Here is a 14,158-nt window from a genome sequence, read left to right as displayed (position 1 = left end):
TAAATGCTGAAAACCCCCTATTGAAAATTAATCCCAAATCTTCCTTATTTGGGAATTCATTTTCTTTTTCCAGTATTCAAATATAAAAGCCCCGATTTTCTTTTTTGAATCATATTTTATTTCGCATAATTGGAATATTAGATACTACACGATTACATAACACCAAAAATATTAAAATATATGAATACATAACAAATATCAAAATTTTAAGCAACATAAATTATTATCTTATAAAAAATTATAATATAAATACAAAATACCTTAACCATATGGTTATTACAAAAGAAAAAAATTATTCAAAAGGAAAAAAAGCAAAGAAAAGAAAAGCAAACAAATACTCAAAAGATGTAATTTCAATCCTTGGTACCAAAACAACAAAATACATAGATGTAAAAATTACTTTGTAAATTTGAGTCTTAGCTCAATTAGCATGAGTATTGCTGCCAATGCAGGAGGATGTTAGTTTGACTGCGTTGAAACGCATTATTCTCCTATTTATGGGTTAGAAAATAACTATCGTAGTTGTAGGCATTGTGTCAAAAAGAACAATTAAAATTCTTATTAAAAATTGAAGATACTTGTGTCAGTATTGTACTCGGAAATATTGCATAGAAAGACAATTTTTCTCACACATATACCATCTTGACCTAAATCCAGAACAAAAAACAGTCATTTTATTATTACCATGCAGCAACATCCCAAACTAAAATGAAGCTTTTCATGCTATTCACATAAAATGTACCCAACACAAGTTTCAAATAACAGGCTTTGCTTATAAGTCTTTTCCTTTAAGTTTTATTTAATAAGACTCCACATATACTTAAAATTTCAAGGAACTAAACTCACACTAGACTATACATACGTACACTGCATCAAATGGTGAGTTCAATGAAACTACCATATTAACTTACATGATAACTATTTAGAGCATCTATGTTGCTCCCACTCTTCATTTTTCTTGAATGTAACTAGTGTCCAATATATTTTCGGACATAATGGGATCTGATTCCAAGGACCCTCCAAATACATGAAAAAACTTTAAAAATTTGAACATTCCCATGTTGGACATATACTCGATATTCACACCTACACTGGAGTCCTAGTCCAATTACGATAGTAGAGAATTACTACTATCTATTAACATTACAAGTTCTATATAAACTACAAGAATTCCACACAAGGTTCAATTGTTTACATACTCATATCCACACATACACTCGAGTCCTAGTTCAAGTAACATAGCAGAGCATTATCTATCAACATTACCAGTTCTGTATAAACTACAACAAGAGTTCAACACAAGGTTCAATTGTTTACATACTCGTATCCACACATACACTTGAGTCCTCAGTCCTGGTCCAAGTAACATAGTAGAACATTACTATCGATCAACATTACAAGTTCTACATAAACTACATCAAGCGTTCCACACAAGGTTCATTTGTGTACATACACCTATCGTGAAAGATAATCACTCACCACAAAACAATGCCAATCAAAATATGAAAATAGGATTGCTTCAATTGTTAACAGCATAACTATCTATCAACATTACAAGTTACATAAATTACAGCACGAGTTTCCACCCTAGGTTCAATTTTGTTCCTCCTTACAACCAAGAACATACACATTTACTAAAAGATACTTACTCATCACAAAGCGAAGCCATTAGGTCACGCGGCGATGCCCAAATTGGAAGATCAAAATAAGATTGCTTGAATTGCTCCTCTTGCTGATTACACATTGCTTCCGCTATGTCACACAGATTCAAAACATCACGAATTACCATTTCTTGAGCTTCTGCCTGCATTTCAATATGTTTTAAATGGAAACTCAAAACTTAGGGTTTGAATCCAGCAGTCATATACATTTTCAACAGATTCATACTAATACATAAATTTAATTTTGTTAAAAACTGATTAAAATTCCATAATTTACCTGCAAAAGAAGCTCATCAACCAAAGAACAAACGTTATCCTTATCTTTCTTCTCCGAATCTAAAGACGACGTCGTTCTTCTCCCCTCTTCGGTCTCCCTTAGTTTCCTCCTTTCTTGCTGTTGAATTTGGAATCCTAAAGCCCTCTCTCGCATTGCGTTCAATGCTTTCGACAAAGTCTCCCACTCTTCGATCTCTCTCTTGTACTTCTCCTTTACTCTGAGAAGACTTTTCCTCTTCCACTCTTTCCTTCGTTTCTCCTCTTCCTCGGGATCCACGGCTGCCTGTGCCGGTTCTGTGAGAAAGAGGCGGCGCTTCTTGCGCTTGTATATGAATCCGTCGTCGTTGCAGAGCTCCCAATCGTCAGCGGCGGTGGCCGTTTGAGATGACGACGGTGTGTCCATTTTGGGAGGGGTTTCCCAAAATTTTGAAATTGAATGAATTTTTCGAGCGAGAGTGAGAAAGAGAGCCTAAGCTAGCATAATGGTTGCTTAAGTTGGGCCGAACTCTTTAGATTTGGGCCTAAAGATAAAAAGCATAAAATATATCATAAGTTCCTTTACTAGTTACAAATTTAAAATTTAGTCTCTATACTTTTATTTTTAAGAATTTAATTCATTTACTTTTTAATTTTCAAAATCATGTATATGTTAACACTGCTAAATTTATTAGTGTGAAATTTTAAAATTAAAAGATACACAATAGATAGTAATGTAACTAAAAATTTAGTATTGTAATGAAACTAAATTTAACAAAATAATTTTAACAGTGTTAATAGTTAAACTGAAATTTTAAAATCTAAAAAGTAGAGAAAATAAATTCCTAAAAATAAAAATATAAGAACTAAATTTCAAATTTGTAAAAAGTACATGGCTTATGATATATTTTAACAAAAAAAAAAACTAGTTGGCCCAAAATGCATATAAATTTGATAATTACATTTCCATCTAGGTTTAATGCATTATTTGGGGTTTGAATTCAAGTGTTGCTACATTGGGGTCTCAACTTTTTTAAAAAAAATTAATTTCTGGATTTGACAATTATTCTCACATTGATACTTGAACTTTCTATTTTAAAGTTAGTCCTTAATATCAATCTTAATCGAACTAAGACTTAATCGGCAGTTATATTTTAATTTTAATACATTTAATATAGTTAATAATTTAACTAGAATAGTTTTGCTTGTACAATGTCATCAGAATAAACATTTTAATCTTAAGCTCTTTTTTTTTTACAATATTAGGAGTGAAGATAAATTTGTGCAAAATAAATATCTAACAAAACTTTTAACCACTGTTCCATTCAAGTCAAAACATTCTATTATTAAGTTATAATTGTTGAACATATATTATTTATATCATATACTTTTATATATTAATTCAGTTAATAAGTTGGACCAATTTATTATATTTTCTATATTTAAAAATTATATTCAATTTAATGTTAAACAAATATTAAAAATATTTAATAATTTAATAGATAATTGTTCAACAATATAAAACTATAAATAAAACTCTAAAAAATATATATAATTATTATGAAATAAAGAGAGATGGAGAGAATAAATAACAAAAAAAAATGAAAGTAATAGAGAATGCACTTTATTGATCAAAATGGATGATTACAATGCTTCATTAAAGTATCTATTTATAGGCATAAGAAATATAAAAGAAGTAGAAATCTAATTCTAATAACTATTAGAATTTAAAGTATACAAAAACTTTATATTAATCATGATGGACATCCACTTAATAAGATATTCATAATAATAATCATTTTTCTTAAAATTTATAAGTATAAATACATTACAACTATAAATATAATTTAAATATAAATCATCCTAACTCTTTCTTGTAAAGTCTAAAAACTTTACCTACAATGTACCAAATATTTTTCCTTAAACAGATACCAAAATAAACAAACATAGAAAGCTAGACAAAACTCACACATGGCAATAATGTACGATAAGACTCGAGATCCACAGTTGATAATTACATACCATCATTGTTTTTGGAACTAAATTGATGGTTGAATTGGTTAAATATAAATTATAAAGAAAATCAAAATAGAAAATTTAAAAATTAGTTCAAGTGGGATTCAATTGGTTTTTAGCTCAATTTGAAGTTAAACCAATTTTATTCCTATCATCGAAACAATACTCAACTGATTCCCAATTAAACTAGCCTGATTTGATTTGAATAATATTACGTAAGATAAAAATTGAAGTTGCATATTTAAAATAAAAAATCTCCTTTTAATAAACAATAATATACTATTGCACAATCTAATTTATTTATAGATAAACTACATAAATAATCACTCGTCTATAAGTAAATCATTCGCCTATAAAAGTTACAAAATAATTATCTTAAGGTATAATTTGTTTTTTTAGTCCAAAACCACTAAATGACTAACCCTCCGTCGATGGGTCATTAACTTGATGACAAAGATTTTAAAATTTCTTTTGCCACATAATTTTCCATGTAATCCTCATAATCACCTTCGCCGGAACAACTTTCTGCACTGTCGGACTCGTCGGTGGCCTTGCTGGATTCTTCTTCTTCTACCTAACAATCCTCGTCGGAACACCTTCCTCTCCGGCGTAGTACCCCACGTGTTAAACAACATTCCAAATATAAACCCGCTTCAGCCCCAGGTTTCCTGTTAAAAAACTTTCTTTTCCTTAATTTTATTGACCTTTCAAAGAAAACAAAAAACATTCCAAATGTAAACCCAAAGAGTTTATACATTTTTGTTGACACTTCACATTTCAATTCATAAGAGTCCAACGTATACACTCTTTCTCAAATTATCATCATCCATTCATACACGAAAACGTTCAAAAATAAAAAATAATTCAAAAGACTTCAAAAATCAAAAACAGAGGGGAATGTGCAAGTCCAACCCCAGTGGTTGCCTGAAACCGTTGTTTGCAAAAGCCAACGCCCTCTATTTCCAGCTCCGTTTCTGCAATAGTTTTGCTCCCATCGCCGCACCGTCGTTTTCCACCCCAACTTTTAAATCCATGGTCGCACAGACTACGTCAAAGAGGAAGGTGACGATCGAGCTACCCACCTAGAAAAAGGCAAGGATTGTTTGGAAAAAGAAGAATCCGAGGCCACCGGTTGGCCCTTTCCAGGAATTAGATGAAGCGGGCTTCAATTTTGTAGGACCCATAATGGTGAGTTTTGGATTTTAGTAGTTTTAGATTTTACTTTTTCAATAAATGACATGGAAATTGTTTGTATTTTTATTTAGATAATGGGTTGGATCATCCGTCTAAACTTAAGTCCATTTCGAAAAGTGAAAAAATTTGAGAAAAAGTATAAATCCAAAAAATAAGTTTGAAAAAAAAATAAAACCTATTTTCTAAACAGGTAGAGATTTAAGTAAGATTTTTTTATCTCAAGTCTAGACCAACCCAAATTTCTCAGTGCTATTTAAGTATGAAAGTTTTTTAATTTATTTTCAATTTATTTGGAAACAATTATGTTTATATTTTAGTGTATTTGATATATTATATTTTTAAAAAAATTATATAAAAAATTATTCGGCGAATTGAACCAAACTTGGGTTTAAATTATTTTATTTAGGTCTACTTTAAACAAAATTTTAAGCTTATTTTCTCGGGTCGAATTTAACCTAAAAAATAAACCTAAAATTATACATCGACCAACCTGATCTAATCTATAATGAAATCTATTTTTATTTTATGTTTAAATTTACATATCATTTACTTAACCATCATGTGAATATGTGATGCGTCGTTAAGAGTATAAAAAATATCATATCCCTATAAAATAGTATAAAAAAAGTAGGGTCAAATCCTCAGAGATTAGATTTGCACAAGTTCCTATTACTCGATTCGCCTTGGGTTCAATCCTAGGCTTTTAGCTGATCTTTCTCGAACATAATAAGCCAATTATAATGGAAGAAGATGCTTATGACCACCAACTCCACTTAGATTTTAGATTTACAATTTAAAGTAACCTGACTCTAGCCAACCATTGCTTTTATAGGACTATCTTACAGTAGATCATCACTTCTCAATGACGAATGACACACTATTTTGTCTCTTGGGCTCGACAATCATTGACAGAGTAAGCTAACAAATCGACTATACAACCTTCTCAAAACATACAAAGAGATCGTTTTTTGCACAAGTTGAAAAGATCACCTTTGAAGGGACATGAACGAAAGCGTTAATCCCGTAATGCGAAGAAACAATGAATACTCGTTGAGAAGACTAAGTGCGAATTCTAAACTTCATGAACTCAACCTTTGACTAGATAAATTTAGTGGCACATTTTTTTTAGAAAAAAGAAATAAACATAATGAAAATAAATTTTTTATTAAATAATATGAAAAGAACAAAAGCTAAGCTTTTTTAGAGAGGAAGTGTTTACAGAAAATATGAGTCAAATTTGTGTCACTGCATCACCTATTTATAGTAATATGAAACTTAGTTTATTTCTAATTAAATTCTAAAAGATAAATACAAATAAATATAAATAAAGATAAAAGCTAAAATTAAATATAAATAATCAAATATTTAATAATTATCTTAATATAATTAAAAATTAAATAAAGTTTTATGTTTATAAAATCTCTTCTTTGCACTTTTGTCTCCAAGTTTTTCACACTTTACATTTTCGGCACTACTTCTTTCCTATTTTGTATGTAGACCCATTTTATTTTTAAATTCACGCTTTTTGATCCTAAATTTTTTTTTGCCTTTAATTAGTCCCTACAAGATAAAAAACTATAAATAGCTTAAATTAGTAGGATCATACACAAAATAAATATATAATTAATACATAAAATATGTCATTCTAGAGTATTATCAATATGCGGTTAATGATTTAACGAAAATAGATTTTAAAAAGTAAAAATCATAGTTGTAATAATCATAAGTGAATCTATTGAGGTTGACATAGCCACGGTGCTCCATAAAATAAAAATTGTTATTCAAGTTTTTAATTTTTTAAATTTTAAATTAATAAAAATAAAATAATACTTTAACTCTATTAAAATTATAAAAATTAATTTAATTTTTAAAAATTATAAAAATATAAATTATAAAATATTAAAATTTGATTATGCTCGTAAAAATAGTTCTACTTTCATAGTTATCTAACTCAAAACTATTTAATAGTCACATATCTATTAAAGGAGTTTGCAATGACTATGACACAAGTAAGAGAGAGAAAGAGAAATGAGGGAAAACGAGTCGTCTTTATCAACAACCAAAAGGATTTTAAAAAGGCCTTAAAGCGAGGAGATTTTAATAGAAAAAGAAATCGTTGGCAATTGTGCCTTTGCTTTCAATTATCTGACTCACACCTCTCCTCCATTTCGGGAGAAAAAAACAAAGAAAGAAGAAGCCTTTGGAACCAAGCAAGACTTCTTCTTCCTCTTTCACCTTCTTTTTGTTTGCTTTATAACCCAGATTTTGATTCAATCCTTTCTAGTTTTAAAGATAAAAGAAAATCCAGTTGTTCAGACAAGATTACCCAAACTTAAGCTTGTTCTGTTTTCCCGAGACAAAAAAAAAAAATGTTAGAAGGAAAAGCATTAGTGGAAGACACAGATATGCCATTGAAGATGCAGATCCAAGCTATGTCTTCAGCTTCTCAAGCTTTGGATCTCTATGATGTTTTTGACTGCAAATCCATTGCTGGTTTCATAAAAAAGGTATCCCCTTTTTTTTTCTCCATTTCTTTTTGGTTCTCCCTATTTTGAATATTCAACAAATTGACCTGCTTTGATTAATGGGATAGGAGTTTGATGGGAAATATGGGAATGGATGGCAATGTGTGGTGGGTTCAAATTTTGGGTGTTTTTTCACTCATTCCAAAGGGACTTTCATCTACTTCACATTGGAGAGACTCAAGTTCCTTATCTTCAAAGGTGCTTCCTCACCTTGATGTCAACTGTTTCATGGTTTATTGTGAGTTATCCATTTTGATGGACCCATTATCTGTGTTTTTCGTTACTTATGAAATGATGACATCTGCTTCTCTTATCTTTTCCTTCCTTCCAAATATCATGGTTTATCTCATAATGATATTGGTTAAAATATGTCGTTGCACTTTCTACTTTTTAAGATTTGTAATTTAGTCGTTCTATTTTTATTTTCAACAATTTTATTTTTGTTTTTTTTTAATTTCACAATTTTTGTTATTGTAAAAATTGAATTTAATAAAATAATTTTAATAATATTAACGGTTCAACTTAAAATTAAAAATAAAAAACGAAGGATTAAATACTAGAAATAATAATAGTGCAAACGTTAAATTTTAAATTTGATGTAGGATATTTTAAACCATGATATTATATGGCAAAAGATAATATAGAATAAATGATGTCATGGTTATGATGAGAATCTGGTTTTATCCAAATTGCAGGATTCTTATTATTATATATCTTTTTCAATTAGGGATGACAGCTAATTGCAAAATTTAATATTTTTATATTTTCAATGTGAATTAAATTAAGTTATCTGAGTATTTAAAATCCATTAAATATTTTTATTTAATAAATTACATAATTTTCATCAATATTTTTAAAATCGAATTAATAATTAACCAGTTCTTATTCCGGTTGTCCATTCATTTTTAATTAAATAAATTATTAAAATTCATAAAAATTTAAAAATTATATTAAAATTATAAAACCTGATTCCATGGCACCAATTCTTTTTATTACTGTCAATCAATTTCTTTCCTTGCTCTAGACTAGTATAACCCAGATTTCAAATGAACAAATTCAAACTTGAGATTCTCGAAGAATGAGAGGTGTAGCGACGTAAAAAAAATTTAGTTTTGCTTGGTAGCTAATTGTGGCGATTTATTGAATTTTTTTTTGAAATTTGACGTTTGATTTTTGAAATAAACAGGGAGTCGCCACCGATCCTTTTTCCTAGGTGTGATCGGACACCTATTAGATCTCCTATTAAAACAAATAAAAGGCTAAGTTTAGGTCTATGTTAAAATCCAGAGAAAATTTAGGGTTCGGGAGTCGGTTACGCGCGAGGAAGGTATTAGCACCCTCGCGACGCCCAAAATTGGTATCTTATTAAACACATGTTGTCTTGATTTTCAAAAATACGAATTCAATTTGACATTTAAGTGTGATCCGATTGAAGGAAATGAGAAGTTGCAAGTTTTTTGTTTTTAGAAGGACGTCCGCTTTTAACACGAGCCGATTAATTTCACTCAACATAGCGATGAAATCGATGACTTAATGTTAAAATCGGTACATTGCCTTATTCTTAAAATTAAAATGTAAAAAGTTTTAAAATGATAGTAAAAAAAATCCAAGAATATTATTGTCAAAAAATGCGAATAATGATGTGAATAATAAAATATATAAAATATAAAATATTAAAATATCAAAATATTAGAATAATAATAATTAATATTGACAAATAAAAATAAAATAGAAATAAAAAATGTACATAATATATATATTAGAAATAATAATGATGTTTAAAAATCAATACTATTAATAATACTACATCAATATATACATATATAAAAAAATAAATACGTGATAATATTAAAATATGTACATAATATAGTGTTAAAATACATACATAATATAGTTAAGATATATACATAAGATAACATGTAAAAAAAAAAAAAATATATATATATATATATATATAAATCATATAATATTAAAGATATATACATAAAATAGTATAAAATATATATATATATACGTAATATAGAATTTAAAATATACCTAATATATTAAAAGAATATATATAATATAATATTAAGAAATATAATAATAACAAAAAGGAGAGAGAGGAGAGGGTGGATGATTTTCTACCATAAGATCGGCCATTGTCCTGTCATGGGACATACGGCCATACCACCAAATACACGACAATGGGACCTCAAAAAACTTTTTCGGTAAAAATGGGTAAGCTTCCTCCTTTTATTTTTTTTACTTTCAGATAAAAAACAAAATAAGATTGAAAGGAAAACAATAAGTAAACAAAGAACTTAAAATGAGAATAGACAAAGAAACCTCTTTTGCTTTGATCTTTGATTAATCTTCAAAAAACTAGCTTCTCCAAAACTAGCCTTCACAATAACTCTTCTCCTTAATTACTTTAAAAAGAAACCTCTCCAAAAATCCTTTACAATAACTTTCTCTCCCAAAAACTCTCCAAAAAAAAAATCCCCCCCCTCTTTTTTCTTACATGATTTTTGAATGGCTTTTTATAGCCATTTTTTACATGATTTTCTATTATTTCTTTTTCTATTTTGTAGGTGGTGGTGGTAGACAATGGATATAAAAAATTGGAGGAAAAATGGGGCAAGTGGGAAAGTGGTTAGGTGGCTAGGGTTTTTTTATTATTTTTTTTTGGGTTAGGTTTTTTTTTTTCTTCTTCTTTTTTTTTTTGGGTTAGGTTTTTCTTTTTTCTTTTTTTTTGGGGGGGGCTTAATGGGCTTTTGAATTGGGTTTAATATTTAGGTTTTGTAATGGGTTTAGGTAGATGTAAATGGGTCATGAGTTAAGGGTTTTAGTGGGTTTAGAGGTTTGGTTGGGTTTTGATGAAATCGGGCCCGGGCAATTTGGGCTTCTACAGCTGCCCCTCTTTGCTCATTGTCTTGCAACAGGAATAAAGCAAAGACTTTCAAGGAAGACCAAATTTGCCCGGTCTTGCTAGGTCTTGACTTGCTTTAGAACTCTTCTTGTTTAGTTAGTCCCTTTTTAGTCTACCGCATCTTGTAGCTTTGGTTCACTCCACTGCATCTTATAATATACGCCTTGTAGCTTCAATCTATTCTAATGTAACTTCAAGGATATGAAATTTATGGCTTCGATCTACTTCACTGTAACTTCAGAAGGGTGAGATCTACAACTTCAATCTTCTCTTCTATCGCTTCAGTGAGATAAGGTTTGTGGTCTTTTCTCTTGCGACTTCAGAAAGGCAAGATCTGATGCCCTCGATCAACTCCACTGCAACTTTAAGGAGACAGAATCTGACGTCTTCAATCAGCTTCAATCTTTATTCTCTTCTCGGCATGTGATCCTGAGCTCAACTCATTTTTCGCAATATGAATTGACTCACTTGACGTGTGACCTGAGGCTCAACTCGCCTCTCGCAATACGAGTTGATTTTTTTACAATGAAATTAAAATACCTCAACGTGTCTCGAGGCTCAACTCACCTCTCGCAATATGAGTTGATTTTTTGAAACATACTGAAAATTGACAATACCTCAAGGTGTCCCGAGGCTCAACTCACCTCTCGCAATCGAGTTGATTTTTTGACAACGAAATTGAAAATACCTCAACGTGTCTCGAGGCTCAACTCACATCTCGCAATGTGAGTTGATTTTTTTGAAAAATATAAATTGAAAAAATACCTCGGTGTGTGATCTCAAGCTCAACTCACCTCTCGCAATATGAGTTGATGTTTTTTTTGAAAGATGAAATTGAAAATACCTCGGCGTGTGACACGAGGCTCAACTCATTTTGAACAGAAATTGAAATTACCTCAACGTGTCTTGAGGTTCAACTCATTCTCGCAATATGAGTTGAATTTTGAAAACAAATTGAAATTACCTCAACGTGTCTTGAGGCTCAACTCATTTCTCGCAATATGAGTTGAATTTTTTTTGAAAGATGAAACCGAAAATACCTCAAGATGTGAACCGAGGCTCAACTCACCTCTCGCAATATTAGCTAATTTTGAAAAAGTAGAAATTAAAAGGTTCAACCCACCTCTCTAATATGAGTTGATTCTTGAACAACATAAATTGAAAACAGAATTGAAAATACCTCAACGTGACTCGAGGCTCAACTCACCTCTCGCAATATGAGTGATTTTGAAAAAGTAGAAATTAAAAGGTTCAACCCACTTCTCGCAATATGAGTTGATTCTTGAACAACGTAAATTGAAAAGCAGAATTGAAAATACCTCGGTGTGACTCGAGGCTTAACTCACCTCTCGCAATATGAGCTGATTTTGAAAAAGTAGAAATTAAAAGGTTCAACCCACTTCTCGCAATATGAGTTGATTCTTGAACAACGTAAATTGAAAACAGAATTGAAAATACCTCAACAGTGACTCGAGGCTCAACTCACCTCTCGCAATATGAGTTGAAATTAAAACACAAAATTGAAAATACCTCAACGTGCCCGAGGCTCAACTTACCTCTAGCAATATGAGTTGATTCGAAAAACAAAATTAAAAGGCTTAACTCACCTCTTGCAATATGAGTCAACTAAAAATACCTCAACAGTGCCCTCGAGGCTCAACTCACTTCTCGCAATATGAGTTGATTTTGAAAACAAAATTAAAAATACCTCAACGTGTCTTGAGGCTCAACTCATCTCTCGCAATATGAGTTGATTTCCTTGAAAAGCATGAATTAAAACATCAAAATACCAAAACCTGTCCTTTGGTAGAACTTGGGTGTCTTTTCCTTTGATTCGGTCGACTCTCATTCAAGATTTCTTGCTCTGTGAAGTACTGATATGCCATGTATGATGTTATCATGATATGCACATGTTTGTCTTAAATGCTTTTATGCTTACATGATTATGCAAGGCTCCTTAAGCATGTTTATCGTATGTCCATTTAGCCACGATTGTTGAGGATCCGTGTTCATTGCTTTGATTCTCGACTTTCTCTTCGAGCCTTATACTTGTCTTCAAGCTTCACAAGTAATCGACGTTTCTTAGATATCACTCTTACGCCTTGATTGAACTTTGTTCTTACTTTGAGACTCTTGTGCTTATCAAATTTTCATCCGTAATGCTTAACATTTCTTTTGTTTAGAGTATATCATTTCACCATTTATCATGTAAATAAACACATAATGAGATGCATGAAAAGGTCGATAGGGACAAAATGATATTTCATATTCATCTATTTTAAAGGTGGCAAACAAAGCAAGTTAACCAATGAGAGTAAAAATGTCAAAAGAAAGAAAAGATCGTATTCAACGGATACAAATGCTCTAGATATTCAACACATGAACTCTTCCTCGTTCCTCAATCAAAAATCTTTTCGGCGTGGCTTCTTGTAGAAGATTTCGAGCTTTAAATGCTTCAAATCATCGTAGCCTTCCGCTTGACCTATCGTTCGACCGCCAGTTTGTTTCATTAGGACGCCTCTCGGTTTTCATCCTAATCTTTTGTACTAATCAAGACGCCTTTTCGGTTTTCGCCTTAATCCTTTTTTTTTTAAGATGCCCTTTTGGGCTTTCATCTTAAGCATAATATTTCTTCATAGCATCTGAGTTCACTAGATTTGACAACTCTTTCCCATCCATCTCGGTAAGGATCAAAGCTCCTCCTGAGAATGCCTTCTTTACGACGTACGGTCCTTCCCAGTTTGGTGCCCATTTCCCTCACAAATCTTTTTGTATTGGGAGAATTTTTCTCAGCACGAGTTCTCGTTCATGAAATTCTCTTGGTCGTACCTTCTTGTCATGGGCTGCTATCATTCTTTTTTGGTACATCTGCCCGTGACAAATTGCCCTAAGACGCTTTTCTTCAATGAGGTTCAGCTGATCATATCGAGCTTGTACCCATTCTGCTTCTTCCAACTTTGATTCCATTAAGACTCGTAGAGAAGGGATCTCAACCTCGATAGGTAGCACAGCTTCCATTCCATAAACCAGAGAGAAGGGAGTTGCTCCCGTAGATGTTCGCACAGATGTGCGATATGCAAACAAAGCAAATGGAAGCTTCTCGTGCCAATCTTTAAACGTCTCAGTCATTTTCCCAATGATCCTCTTAATATTTTTATTGGTCGCTTCAATGTTTCTGTTCATCTTTAGGCGATAGGCGAGGAGTTATGATGCTTTATTTGGAATTGCTCGCACACTTCTTCCATCATCTTATTGTTCGATTCATGGCATTATCTGAAATGATTCTTTCAGCAAACCATATCGACAAATGATTTCCTTTTTCAAAAACTTGCACACTGCAGTCTTCGTCACATTGGCAAACGGCGGCTTCAATCCATTTTGTGAAGTAATCGATAACCACAAAATGAATCGATGTCCATTTGAAGCTTTTGGAGAAATTGGCCTATGACATCCATGCCCCACATAGAAAAAGGCCACGGAGAAGTCATGACATGAAAGGGTGAAGGGCTACATGAATTTTATCGCCGAGATTTGACATTTGTGGCATTTTCTGGAAAAAATTGATGCAGTCACTTTCCATTGTCAGCCAATAATAACCG

General features: G+C 31.3%; 2 protein-coding genes and 1 long non-coding RNA gene across 4 annotated transcripts; 1 reads left to right on the top strand and 2 right to left on the bottom strand.

Annotated features, from left to right (window-relative positions):
- Nucleotides 1–1,249: 1,249 nt before the first annotated feature.
- Nucleotides 1,250–2,427, bottom strand: LOC108455750 (uncharacterized). 2 transcript variants are annotated; one of them, XM_053018537.1, is made up of 3 exons: nucleotides 1,939–2,427; nucleotides 1,650–1,804; nucleotides 1,250–1,353 (listed from the first exon to the last, which is right to left on the bottom strand). In XM_053018537.1, the coding sequence occupies exons 1-3, from the start codon at nucleotides 2,338–2,340 to the stop codon at nucleotides 1,314–1,316; spliced, it is 597 nt and encodes a 198-aa protein (XP_052874497.1). In that variant the 5' UTR covers nucleotides 2,341–2,427; the 3' UTR covers nucleotides 1,250–1,313. The 2 variants fall into 2 exon arrangements, with proteins under 2 accessions (XP_052874497.1, XP_017609781.1); XM_017754292.2 differs by lacking the exon at nucleotides 1,250–1,353 and having other exon boundaries at nucleotides 1,369–1,804; nucleotides 1,939–2,426.
- Nucleotides 2,428–4,188: 1,761 nt separating this feature from the next.
- On the bottom strand, nucleotides 4,189–5,217 carry LOC128280797 (uncharacterized). Its single transcript, XR_008270956.1, has 2 exons — nucleotides 4,842–5,217; nucleotides 4,189–4,597 (listed from the first exon to the last, which is right to left on the bottom strand). It is a non-coding gene; the product is annotated as an uncharacterized LOC128280797 (long non-coding RNA).
- Nucleotides 5,218–7,116: 1,899 nt separating this feature from the next.
- On the top strand, nucleotides 7,117–8,080 carry LOC108455746 (uncharacterized). The gene is made up of 2 exons (XM_017754288.2): nucleotides 7,117–7,630; nucleotides 7,717–8,080. The coding sequence occupies exons 1-2, from the start codon at nucleotides 7,493–7,495 to the stop codon at nucleotides 7,861–7,863; spliced, it is 285 nt and encodes a 94-aa protein (XP_017609777.1). The 5' UTR covers nucleotides 7,117–7,492; the 3' UTR covers nucleotides 7,864–8,080.
- The last annotated feature ends 6,078 nt before the right edge of the window (nucleotides 8,081–14,158 follow it).

The sequence above is a fragment of the Gossypium arboreum genome, chromosome 9, assembly GCF_025698485.1.
Source record: "Gossypium arboreum isolate Shixiya-1 chromosome 9, ASM2569848v2, whole genome shotgun sequence".
Classification (NCBI taxonomy): domain Eukaryota; kingdom Viridiplantae; phylum Streptophyta; class Magnoliopsida; order Malvales; family Malvaceae; genus Gossypium; species Gossypium arboreum.
The sequence above is the reverse complement of the archived record's forward strand: the minus strand, read 5'-3'. Positions and strand labels throughout refer to the sequence as shown.

Excerpts from the sequence above, each read along its gene's own strand:
- LOC108455746 (XM_017754288.2), top strand. The coding sequence starts at position 7,493 with ATGTTAGAAGGAAAAGCATTAGTGGAAGACACAGATATGCCATTGAAG. Across the intron at positions 7,631-7,716 it reads TTGCTGGTTTCATAAAAAAG|GAGTTTGATGGGAAATATGG; the intron begins GTATCCCCTTTT and ends TTAATGGGATAG.
- LOC108455750 (XM_053018537.1), bottom strand. The coding sequence starts at position 2,340 with ATGGACACACCGTCGTCATCTCAAACGGCCACCGCCGCTGACGATTGG. Across the intron at positions 1,805-1,938 it reads TTGATGAGCTTCTTTTGCAG|GCAGAAGCTCAAGAAATGGT; the intron begins GTAAATTATGGA and ends ATTGAAATGCAG. Across the intron at positions 1,354-1,649 it reads ATGGCTTCGCTTTGTGATGA|GACTGAGGACTCAAGTGTAT; the intron begins GTAAGTATCTTT and ends TACTTGGACCAG.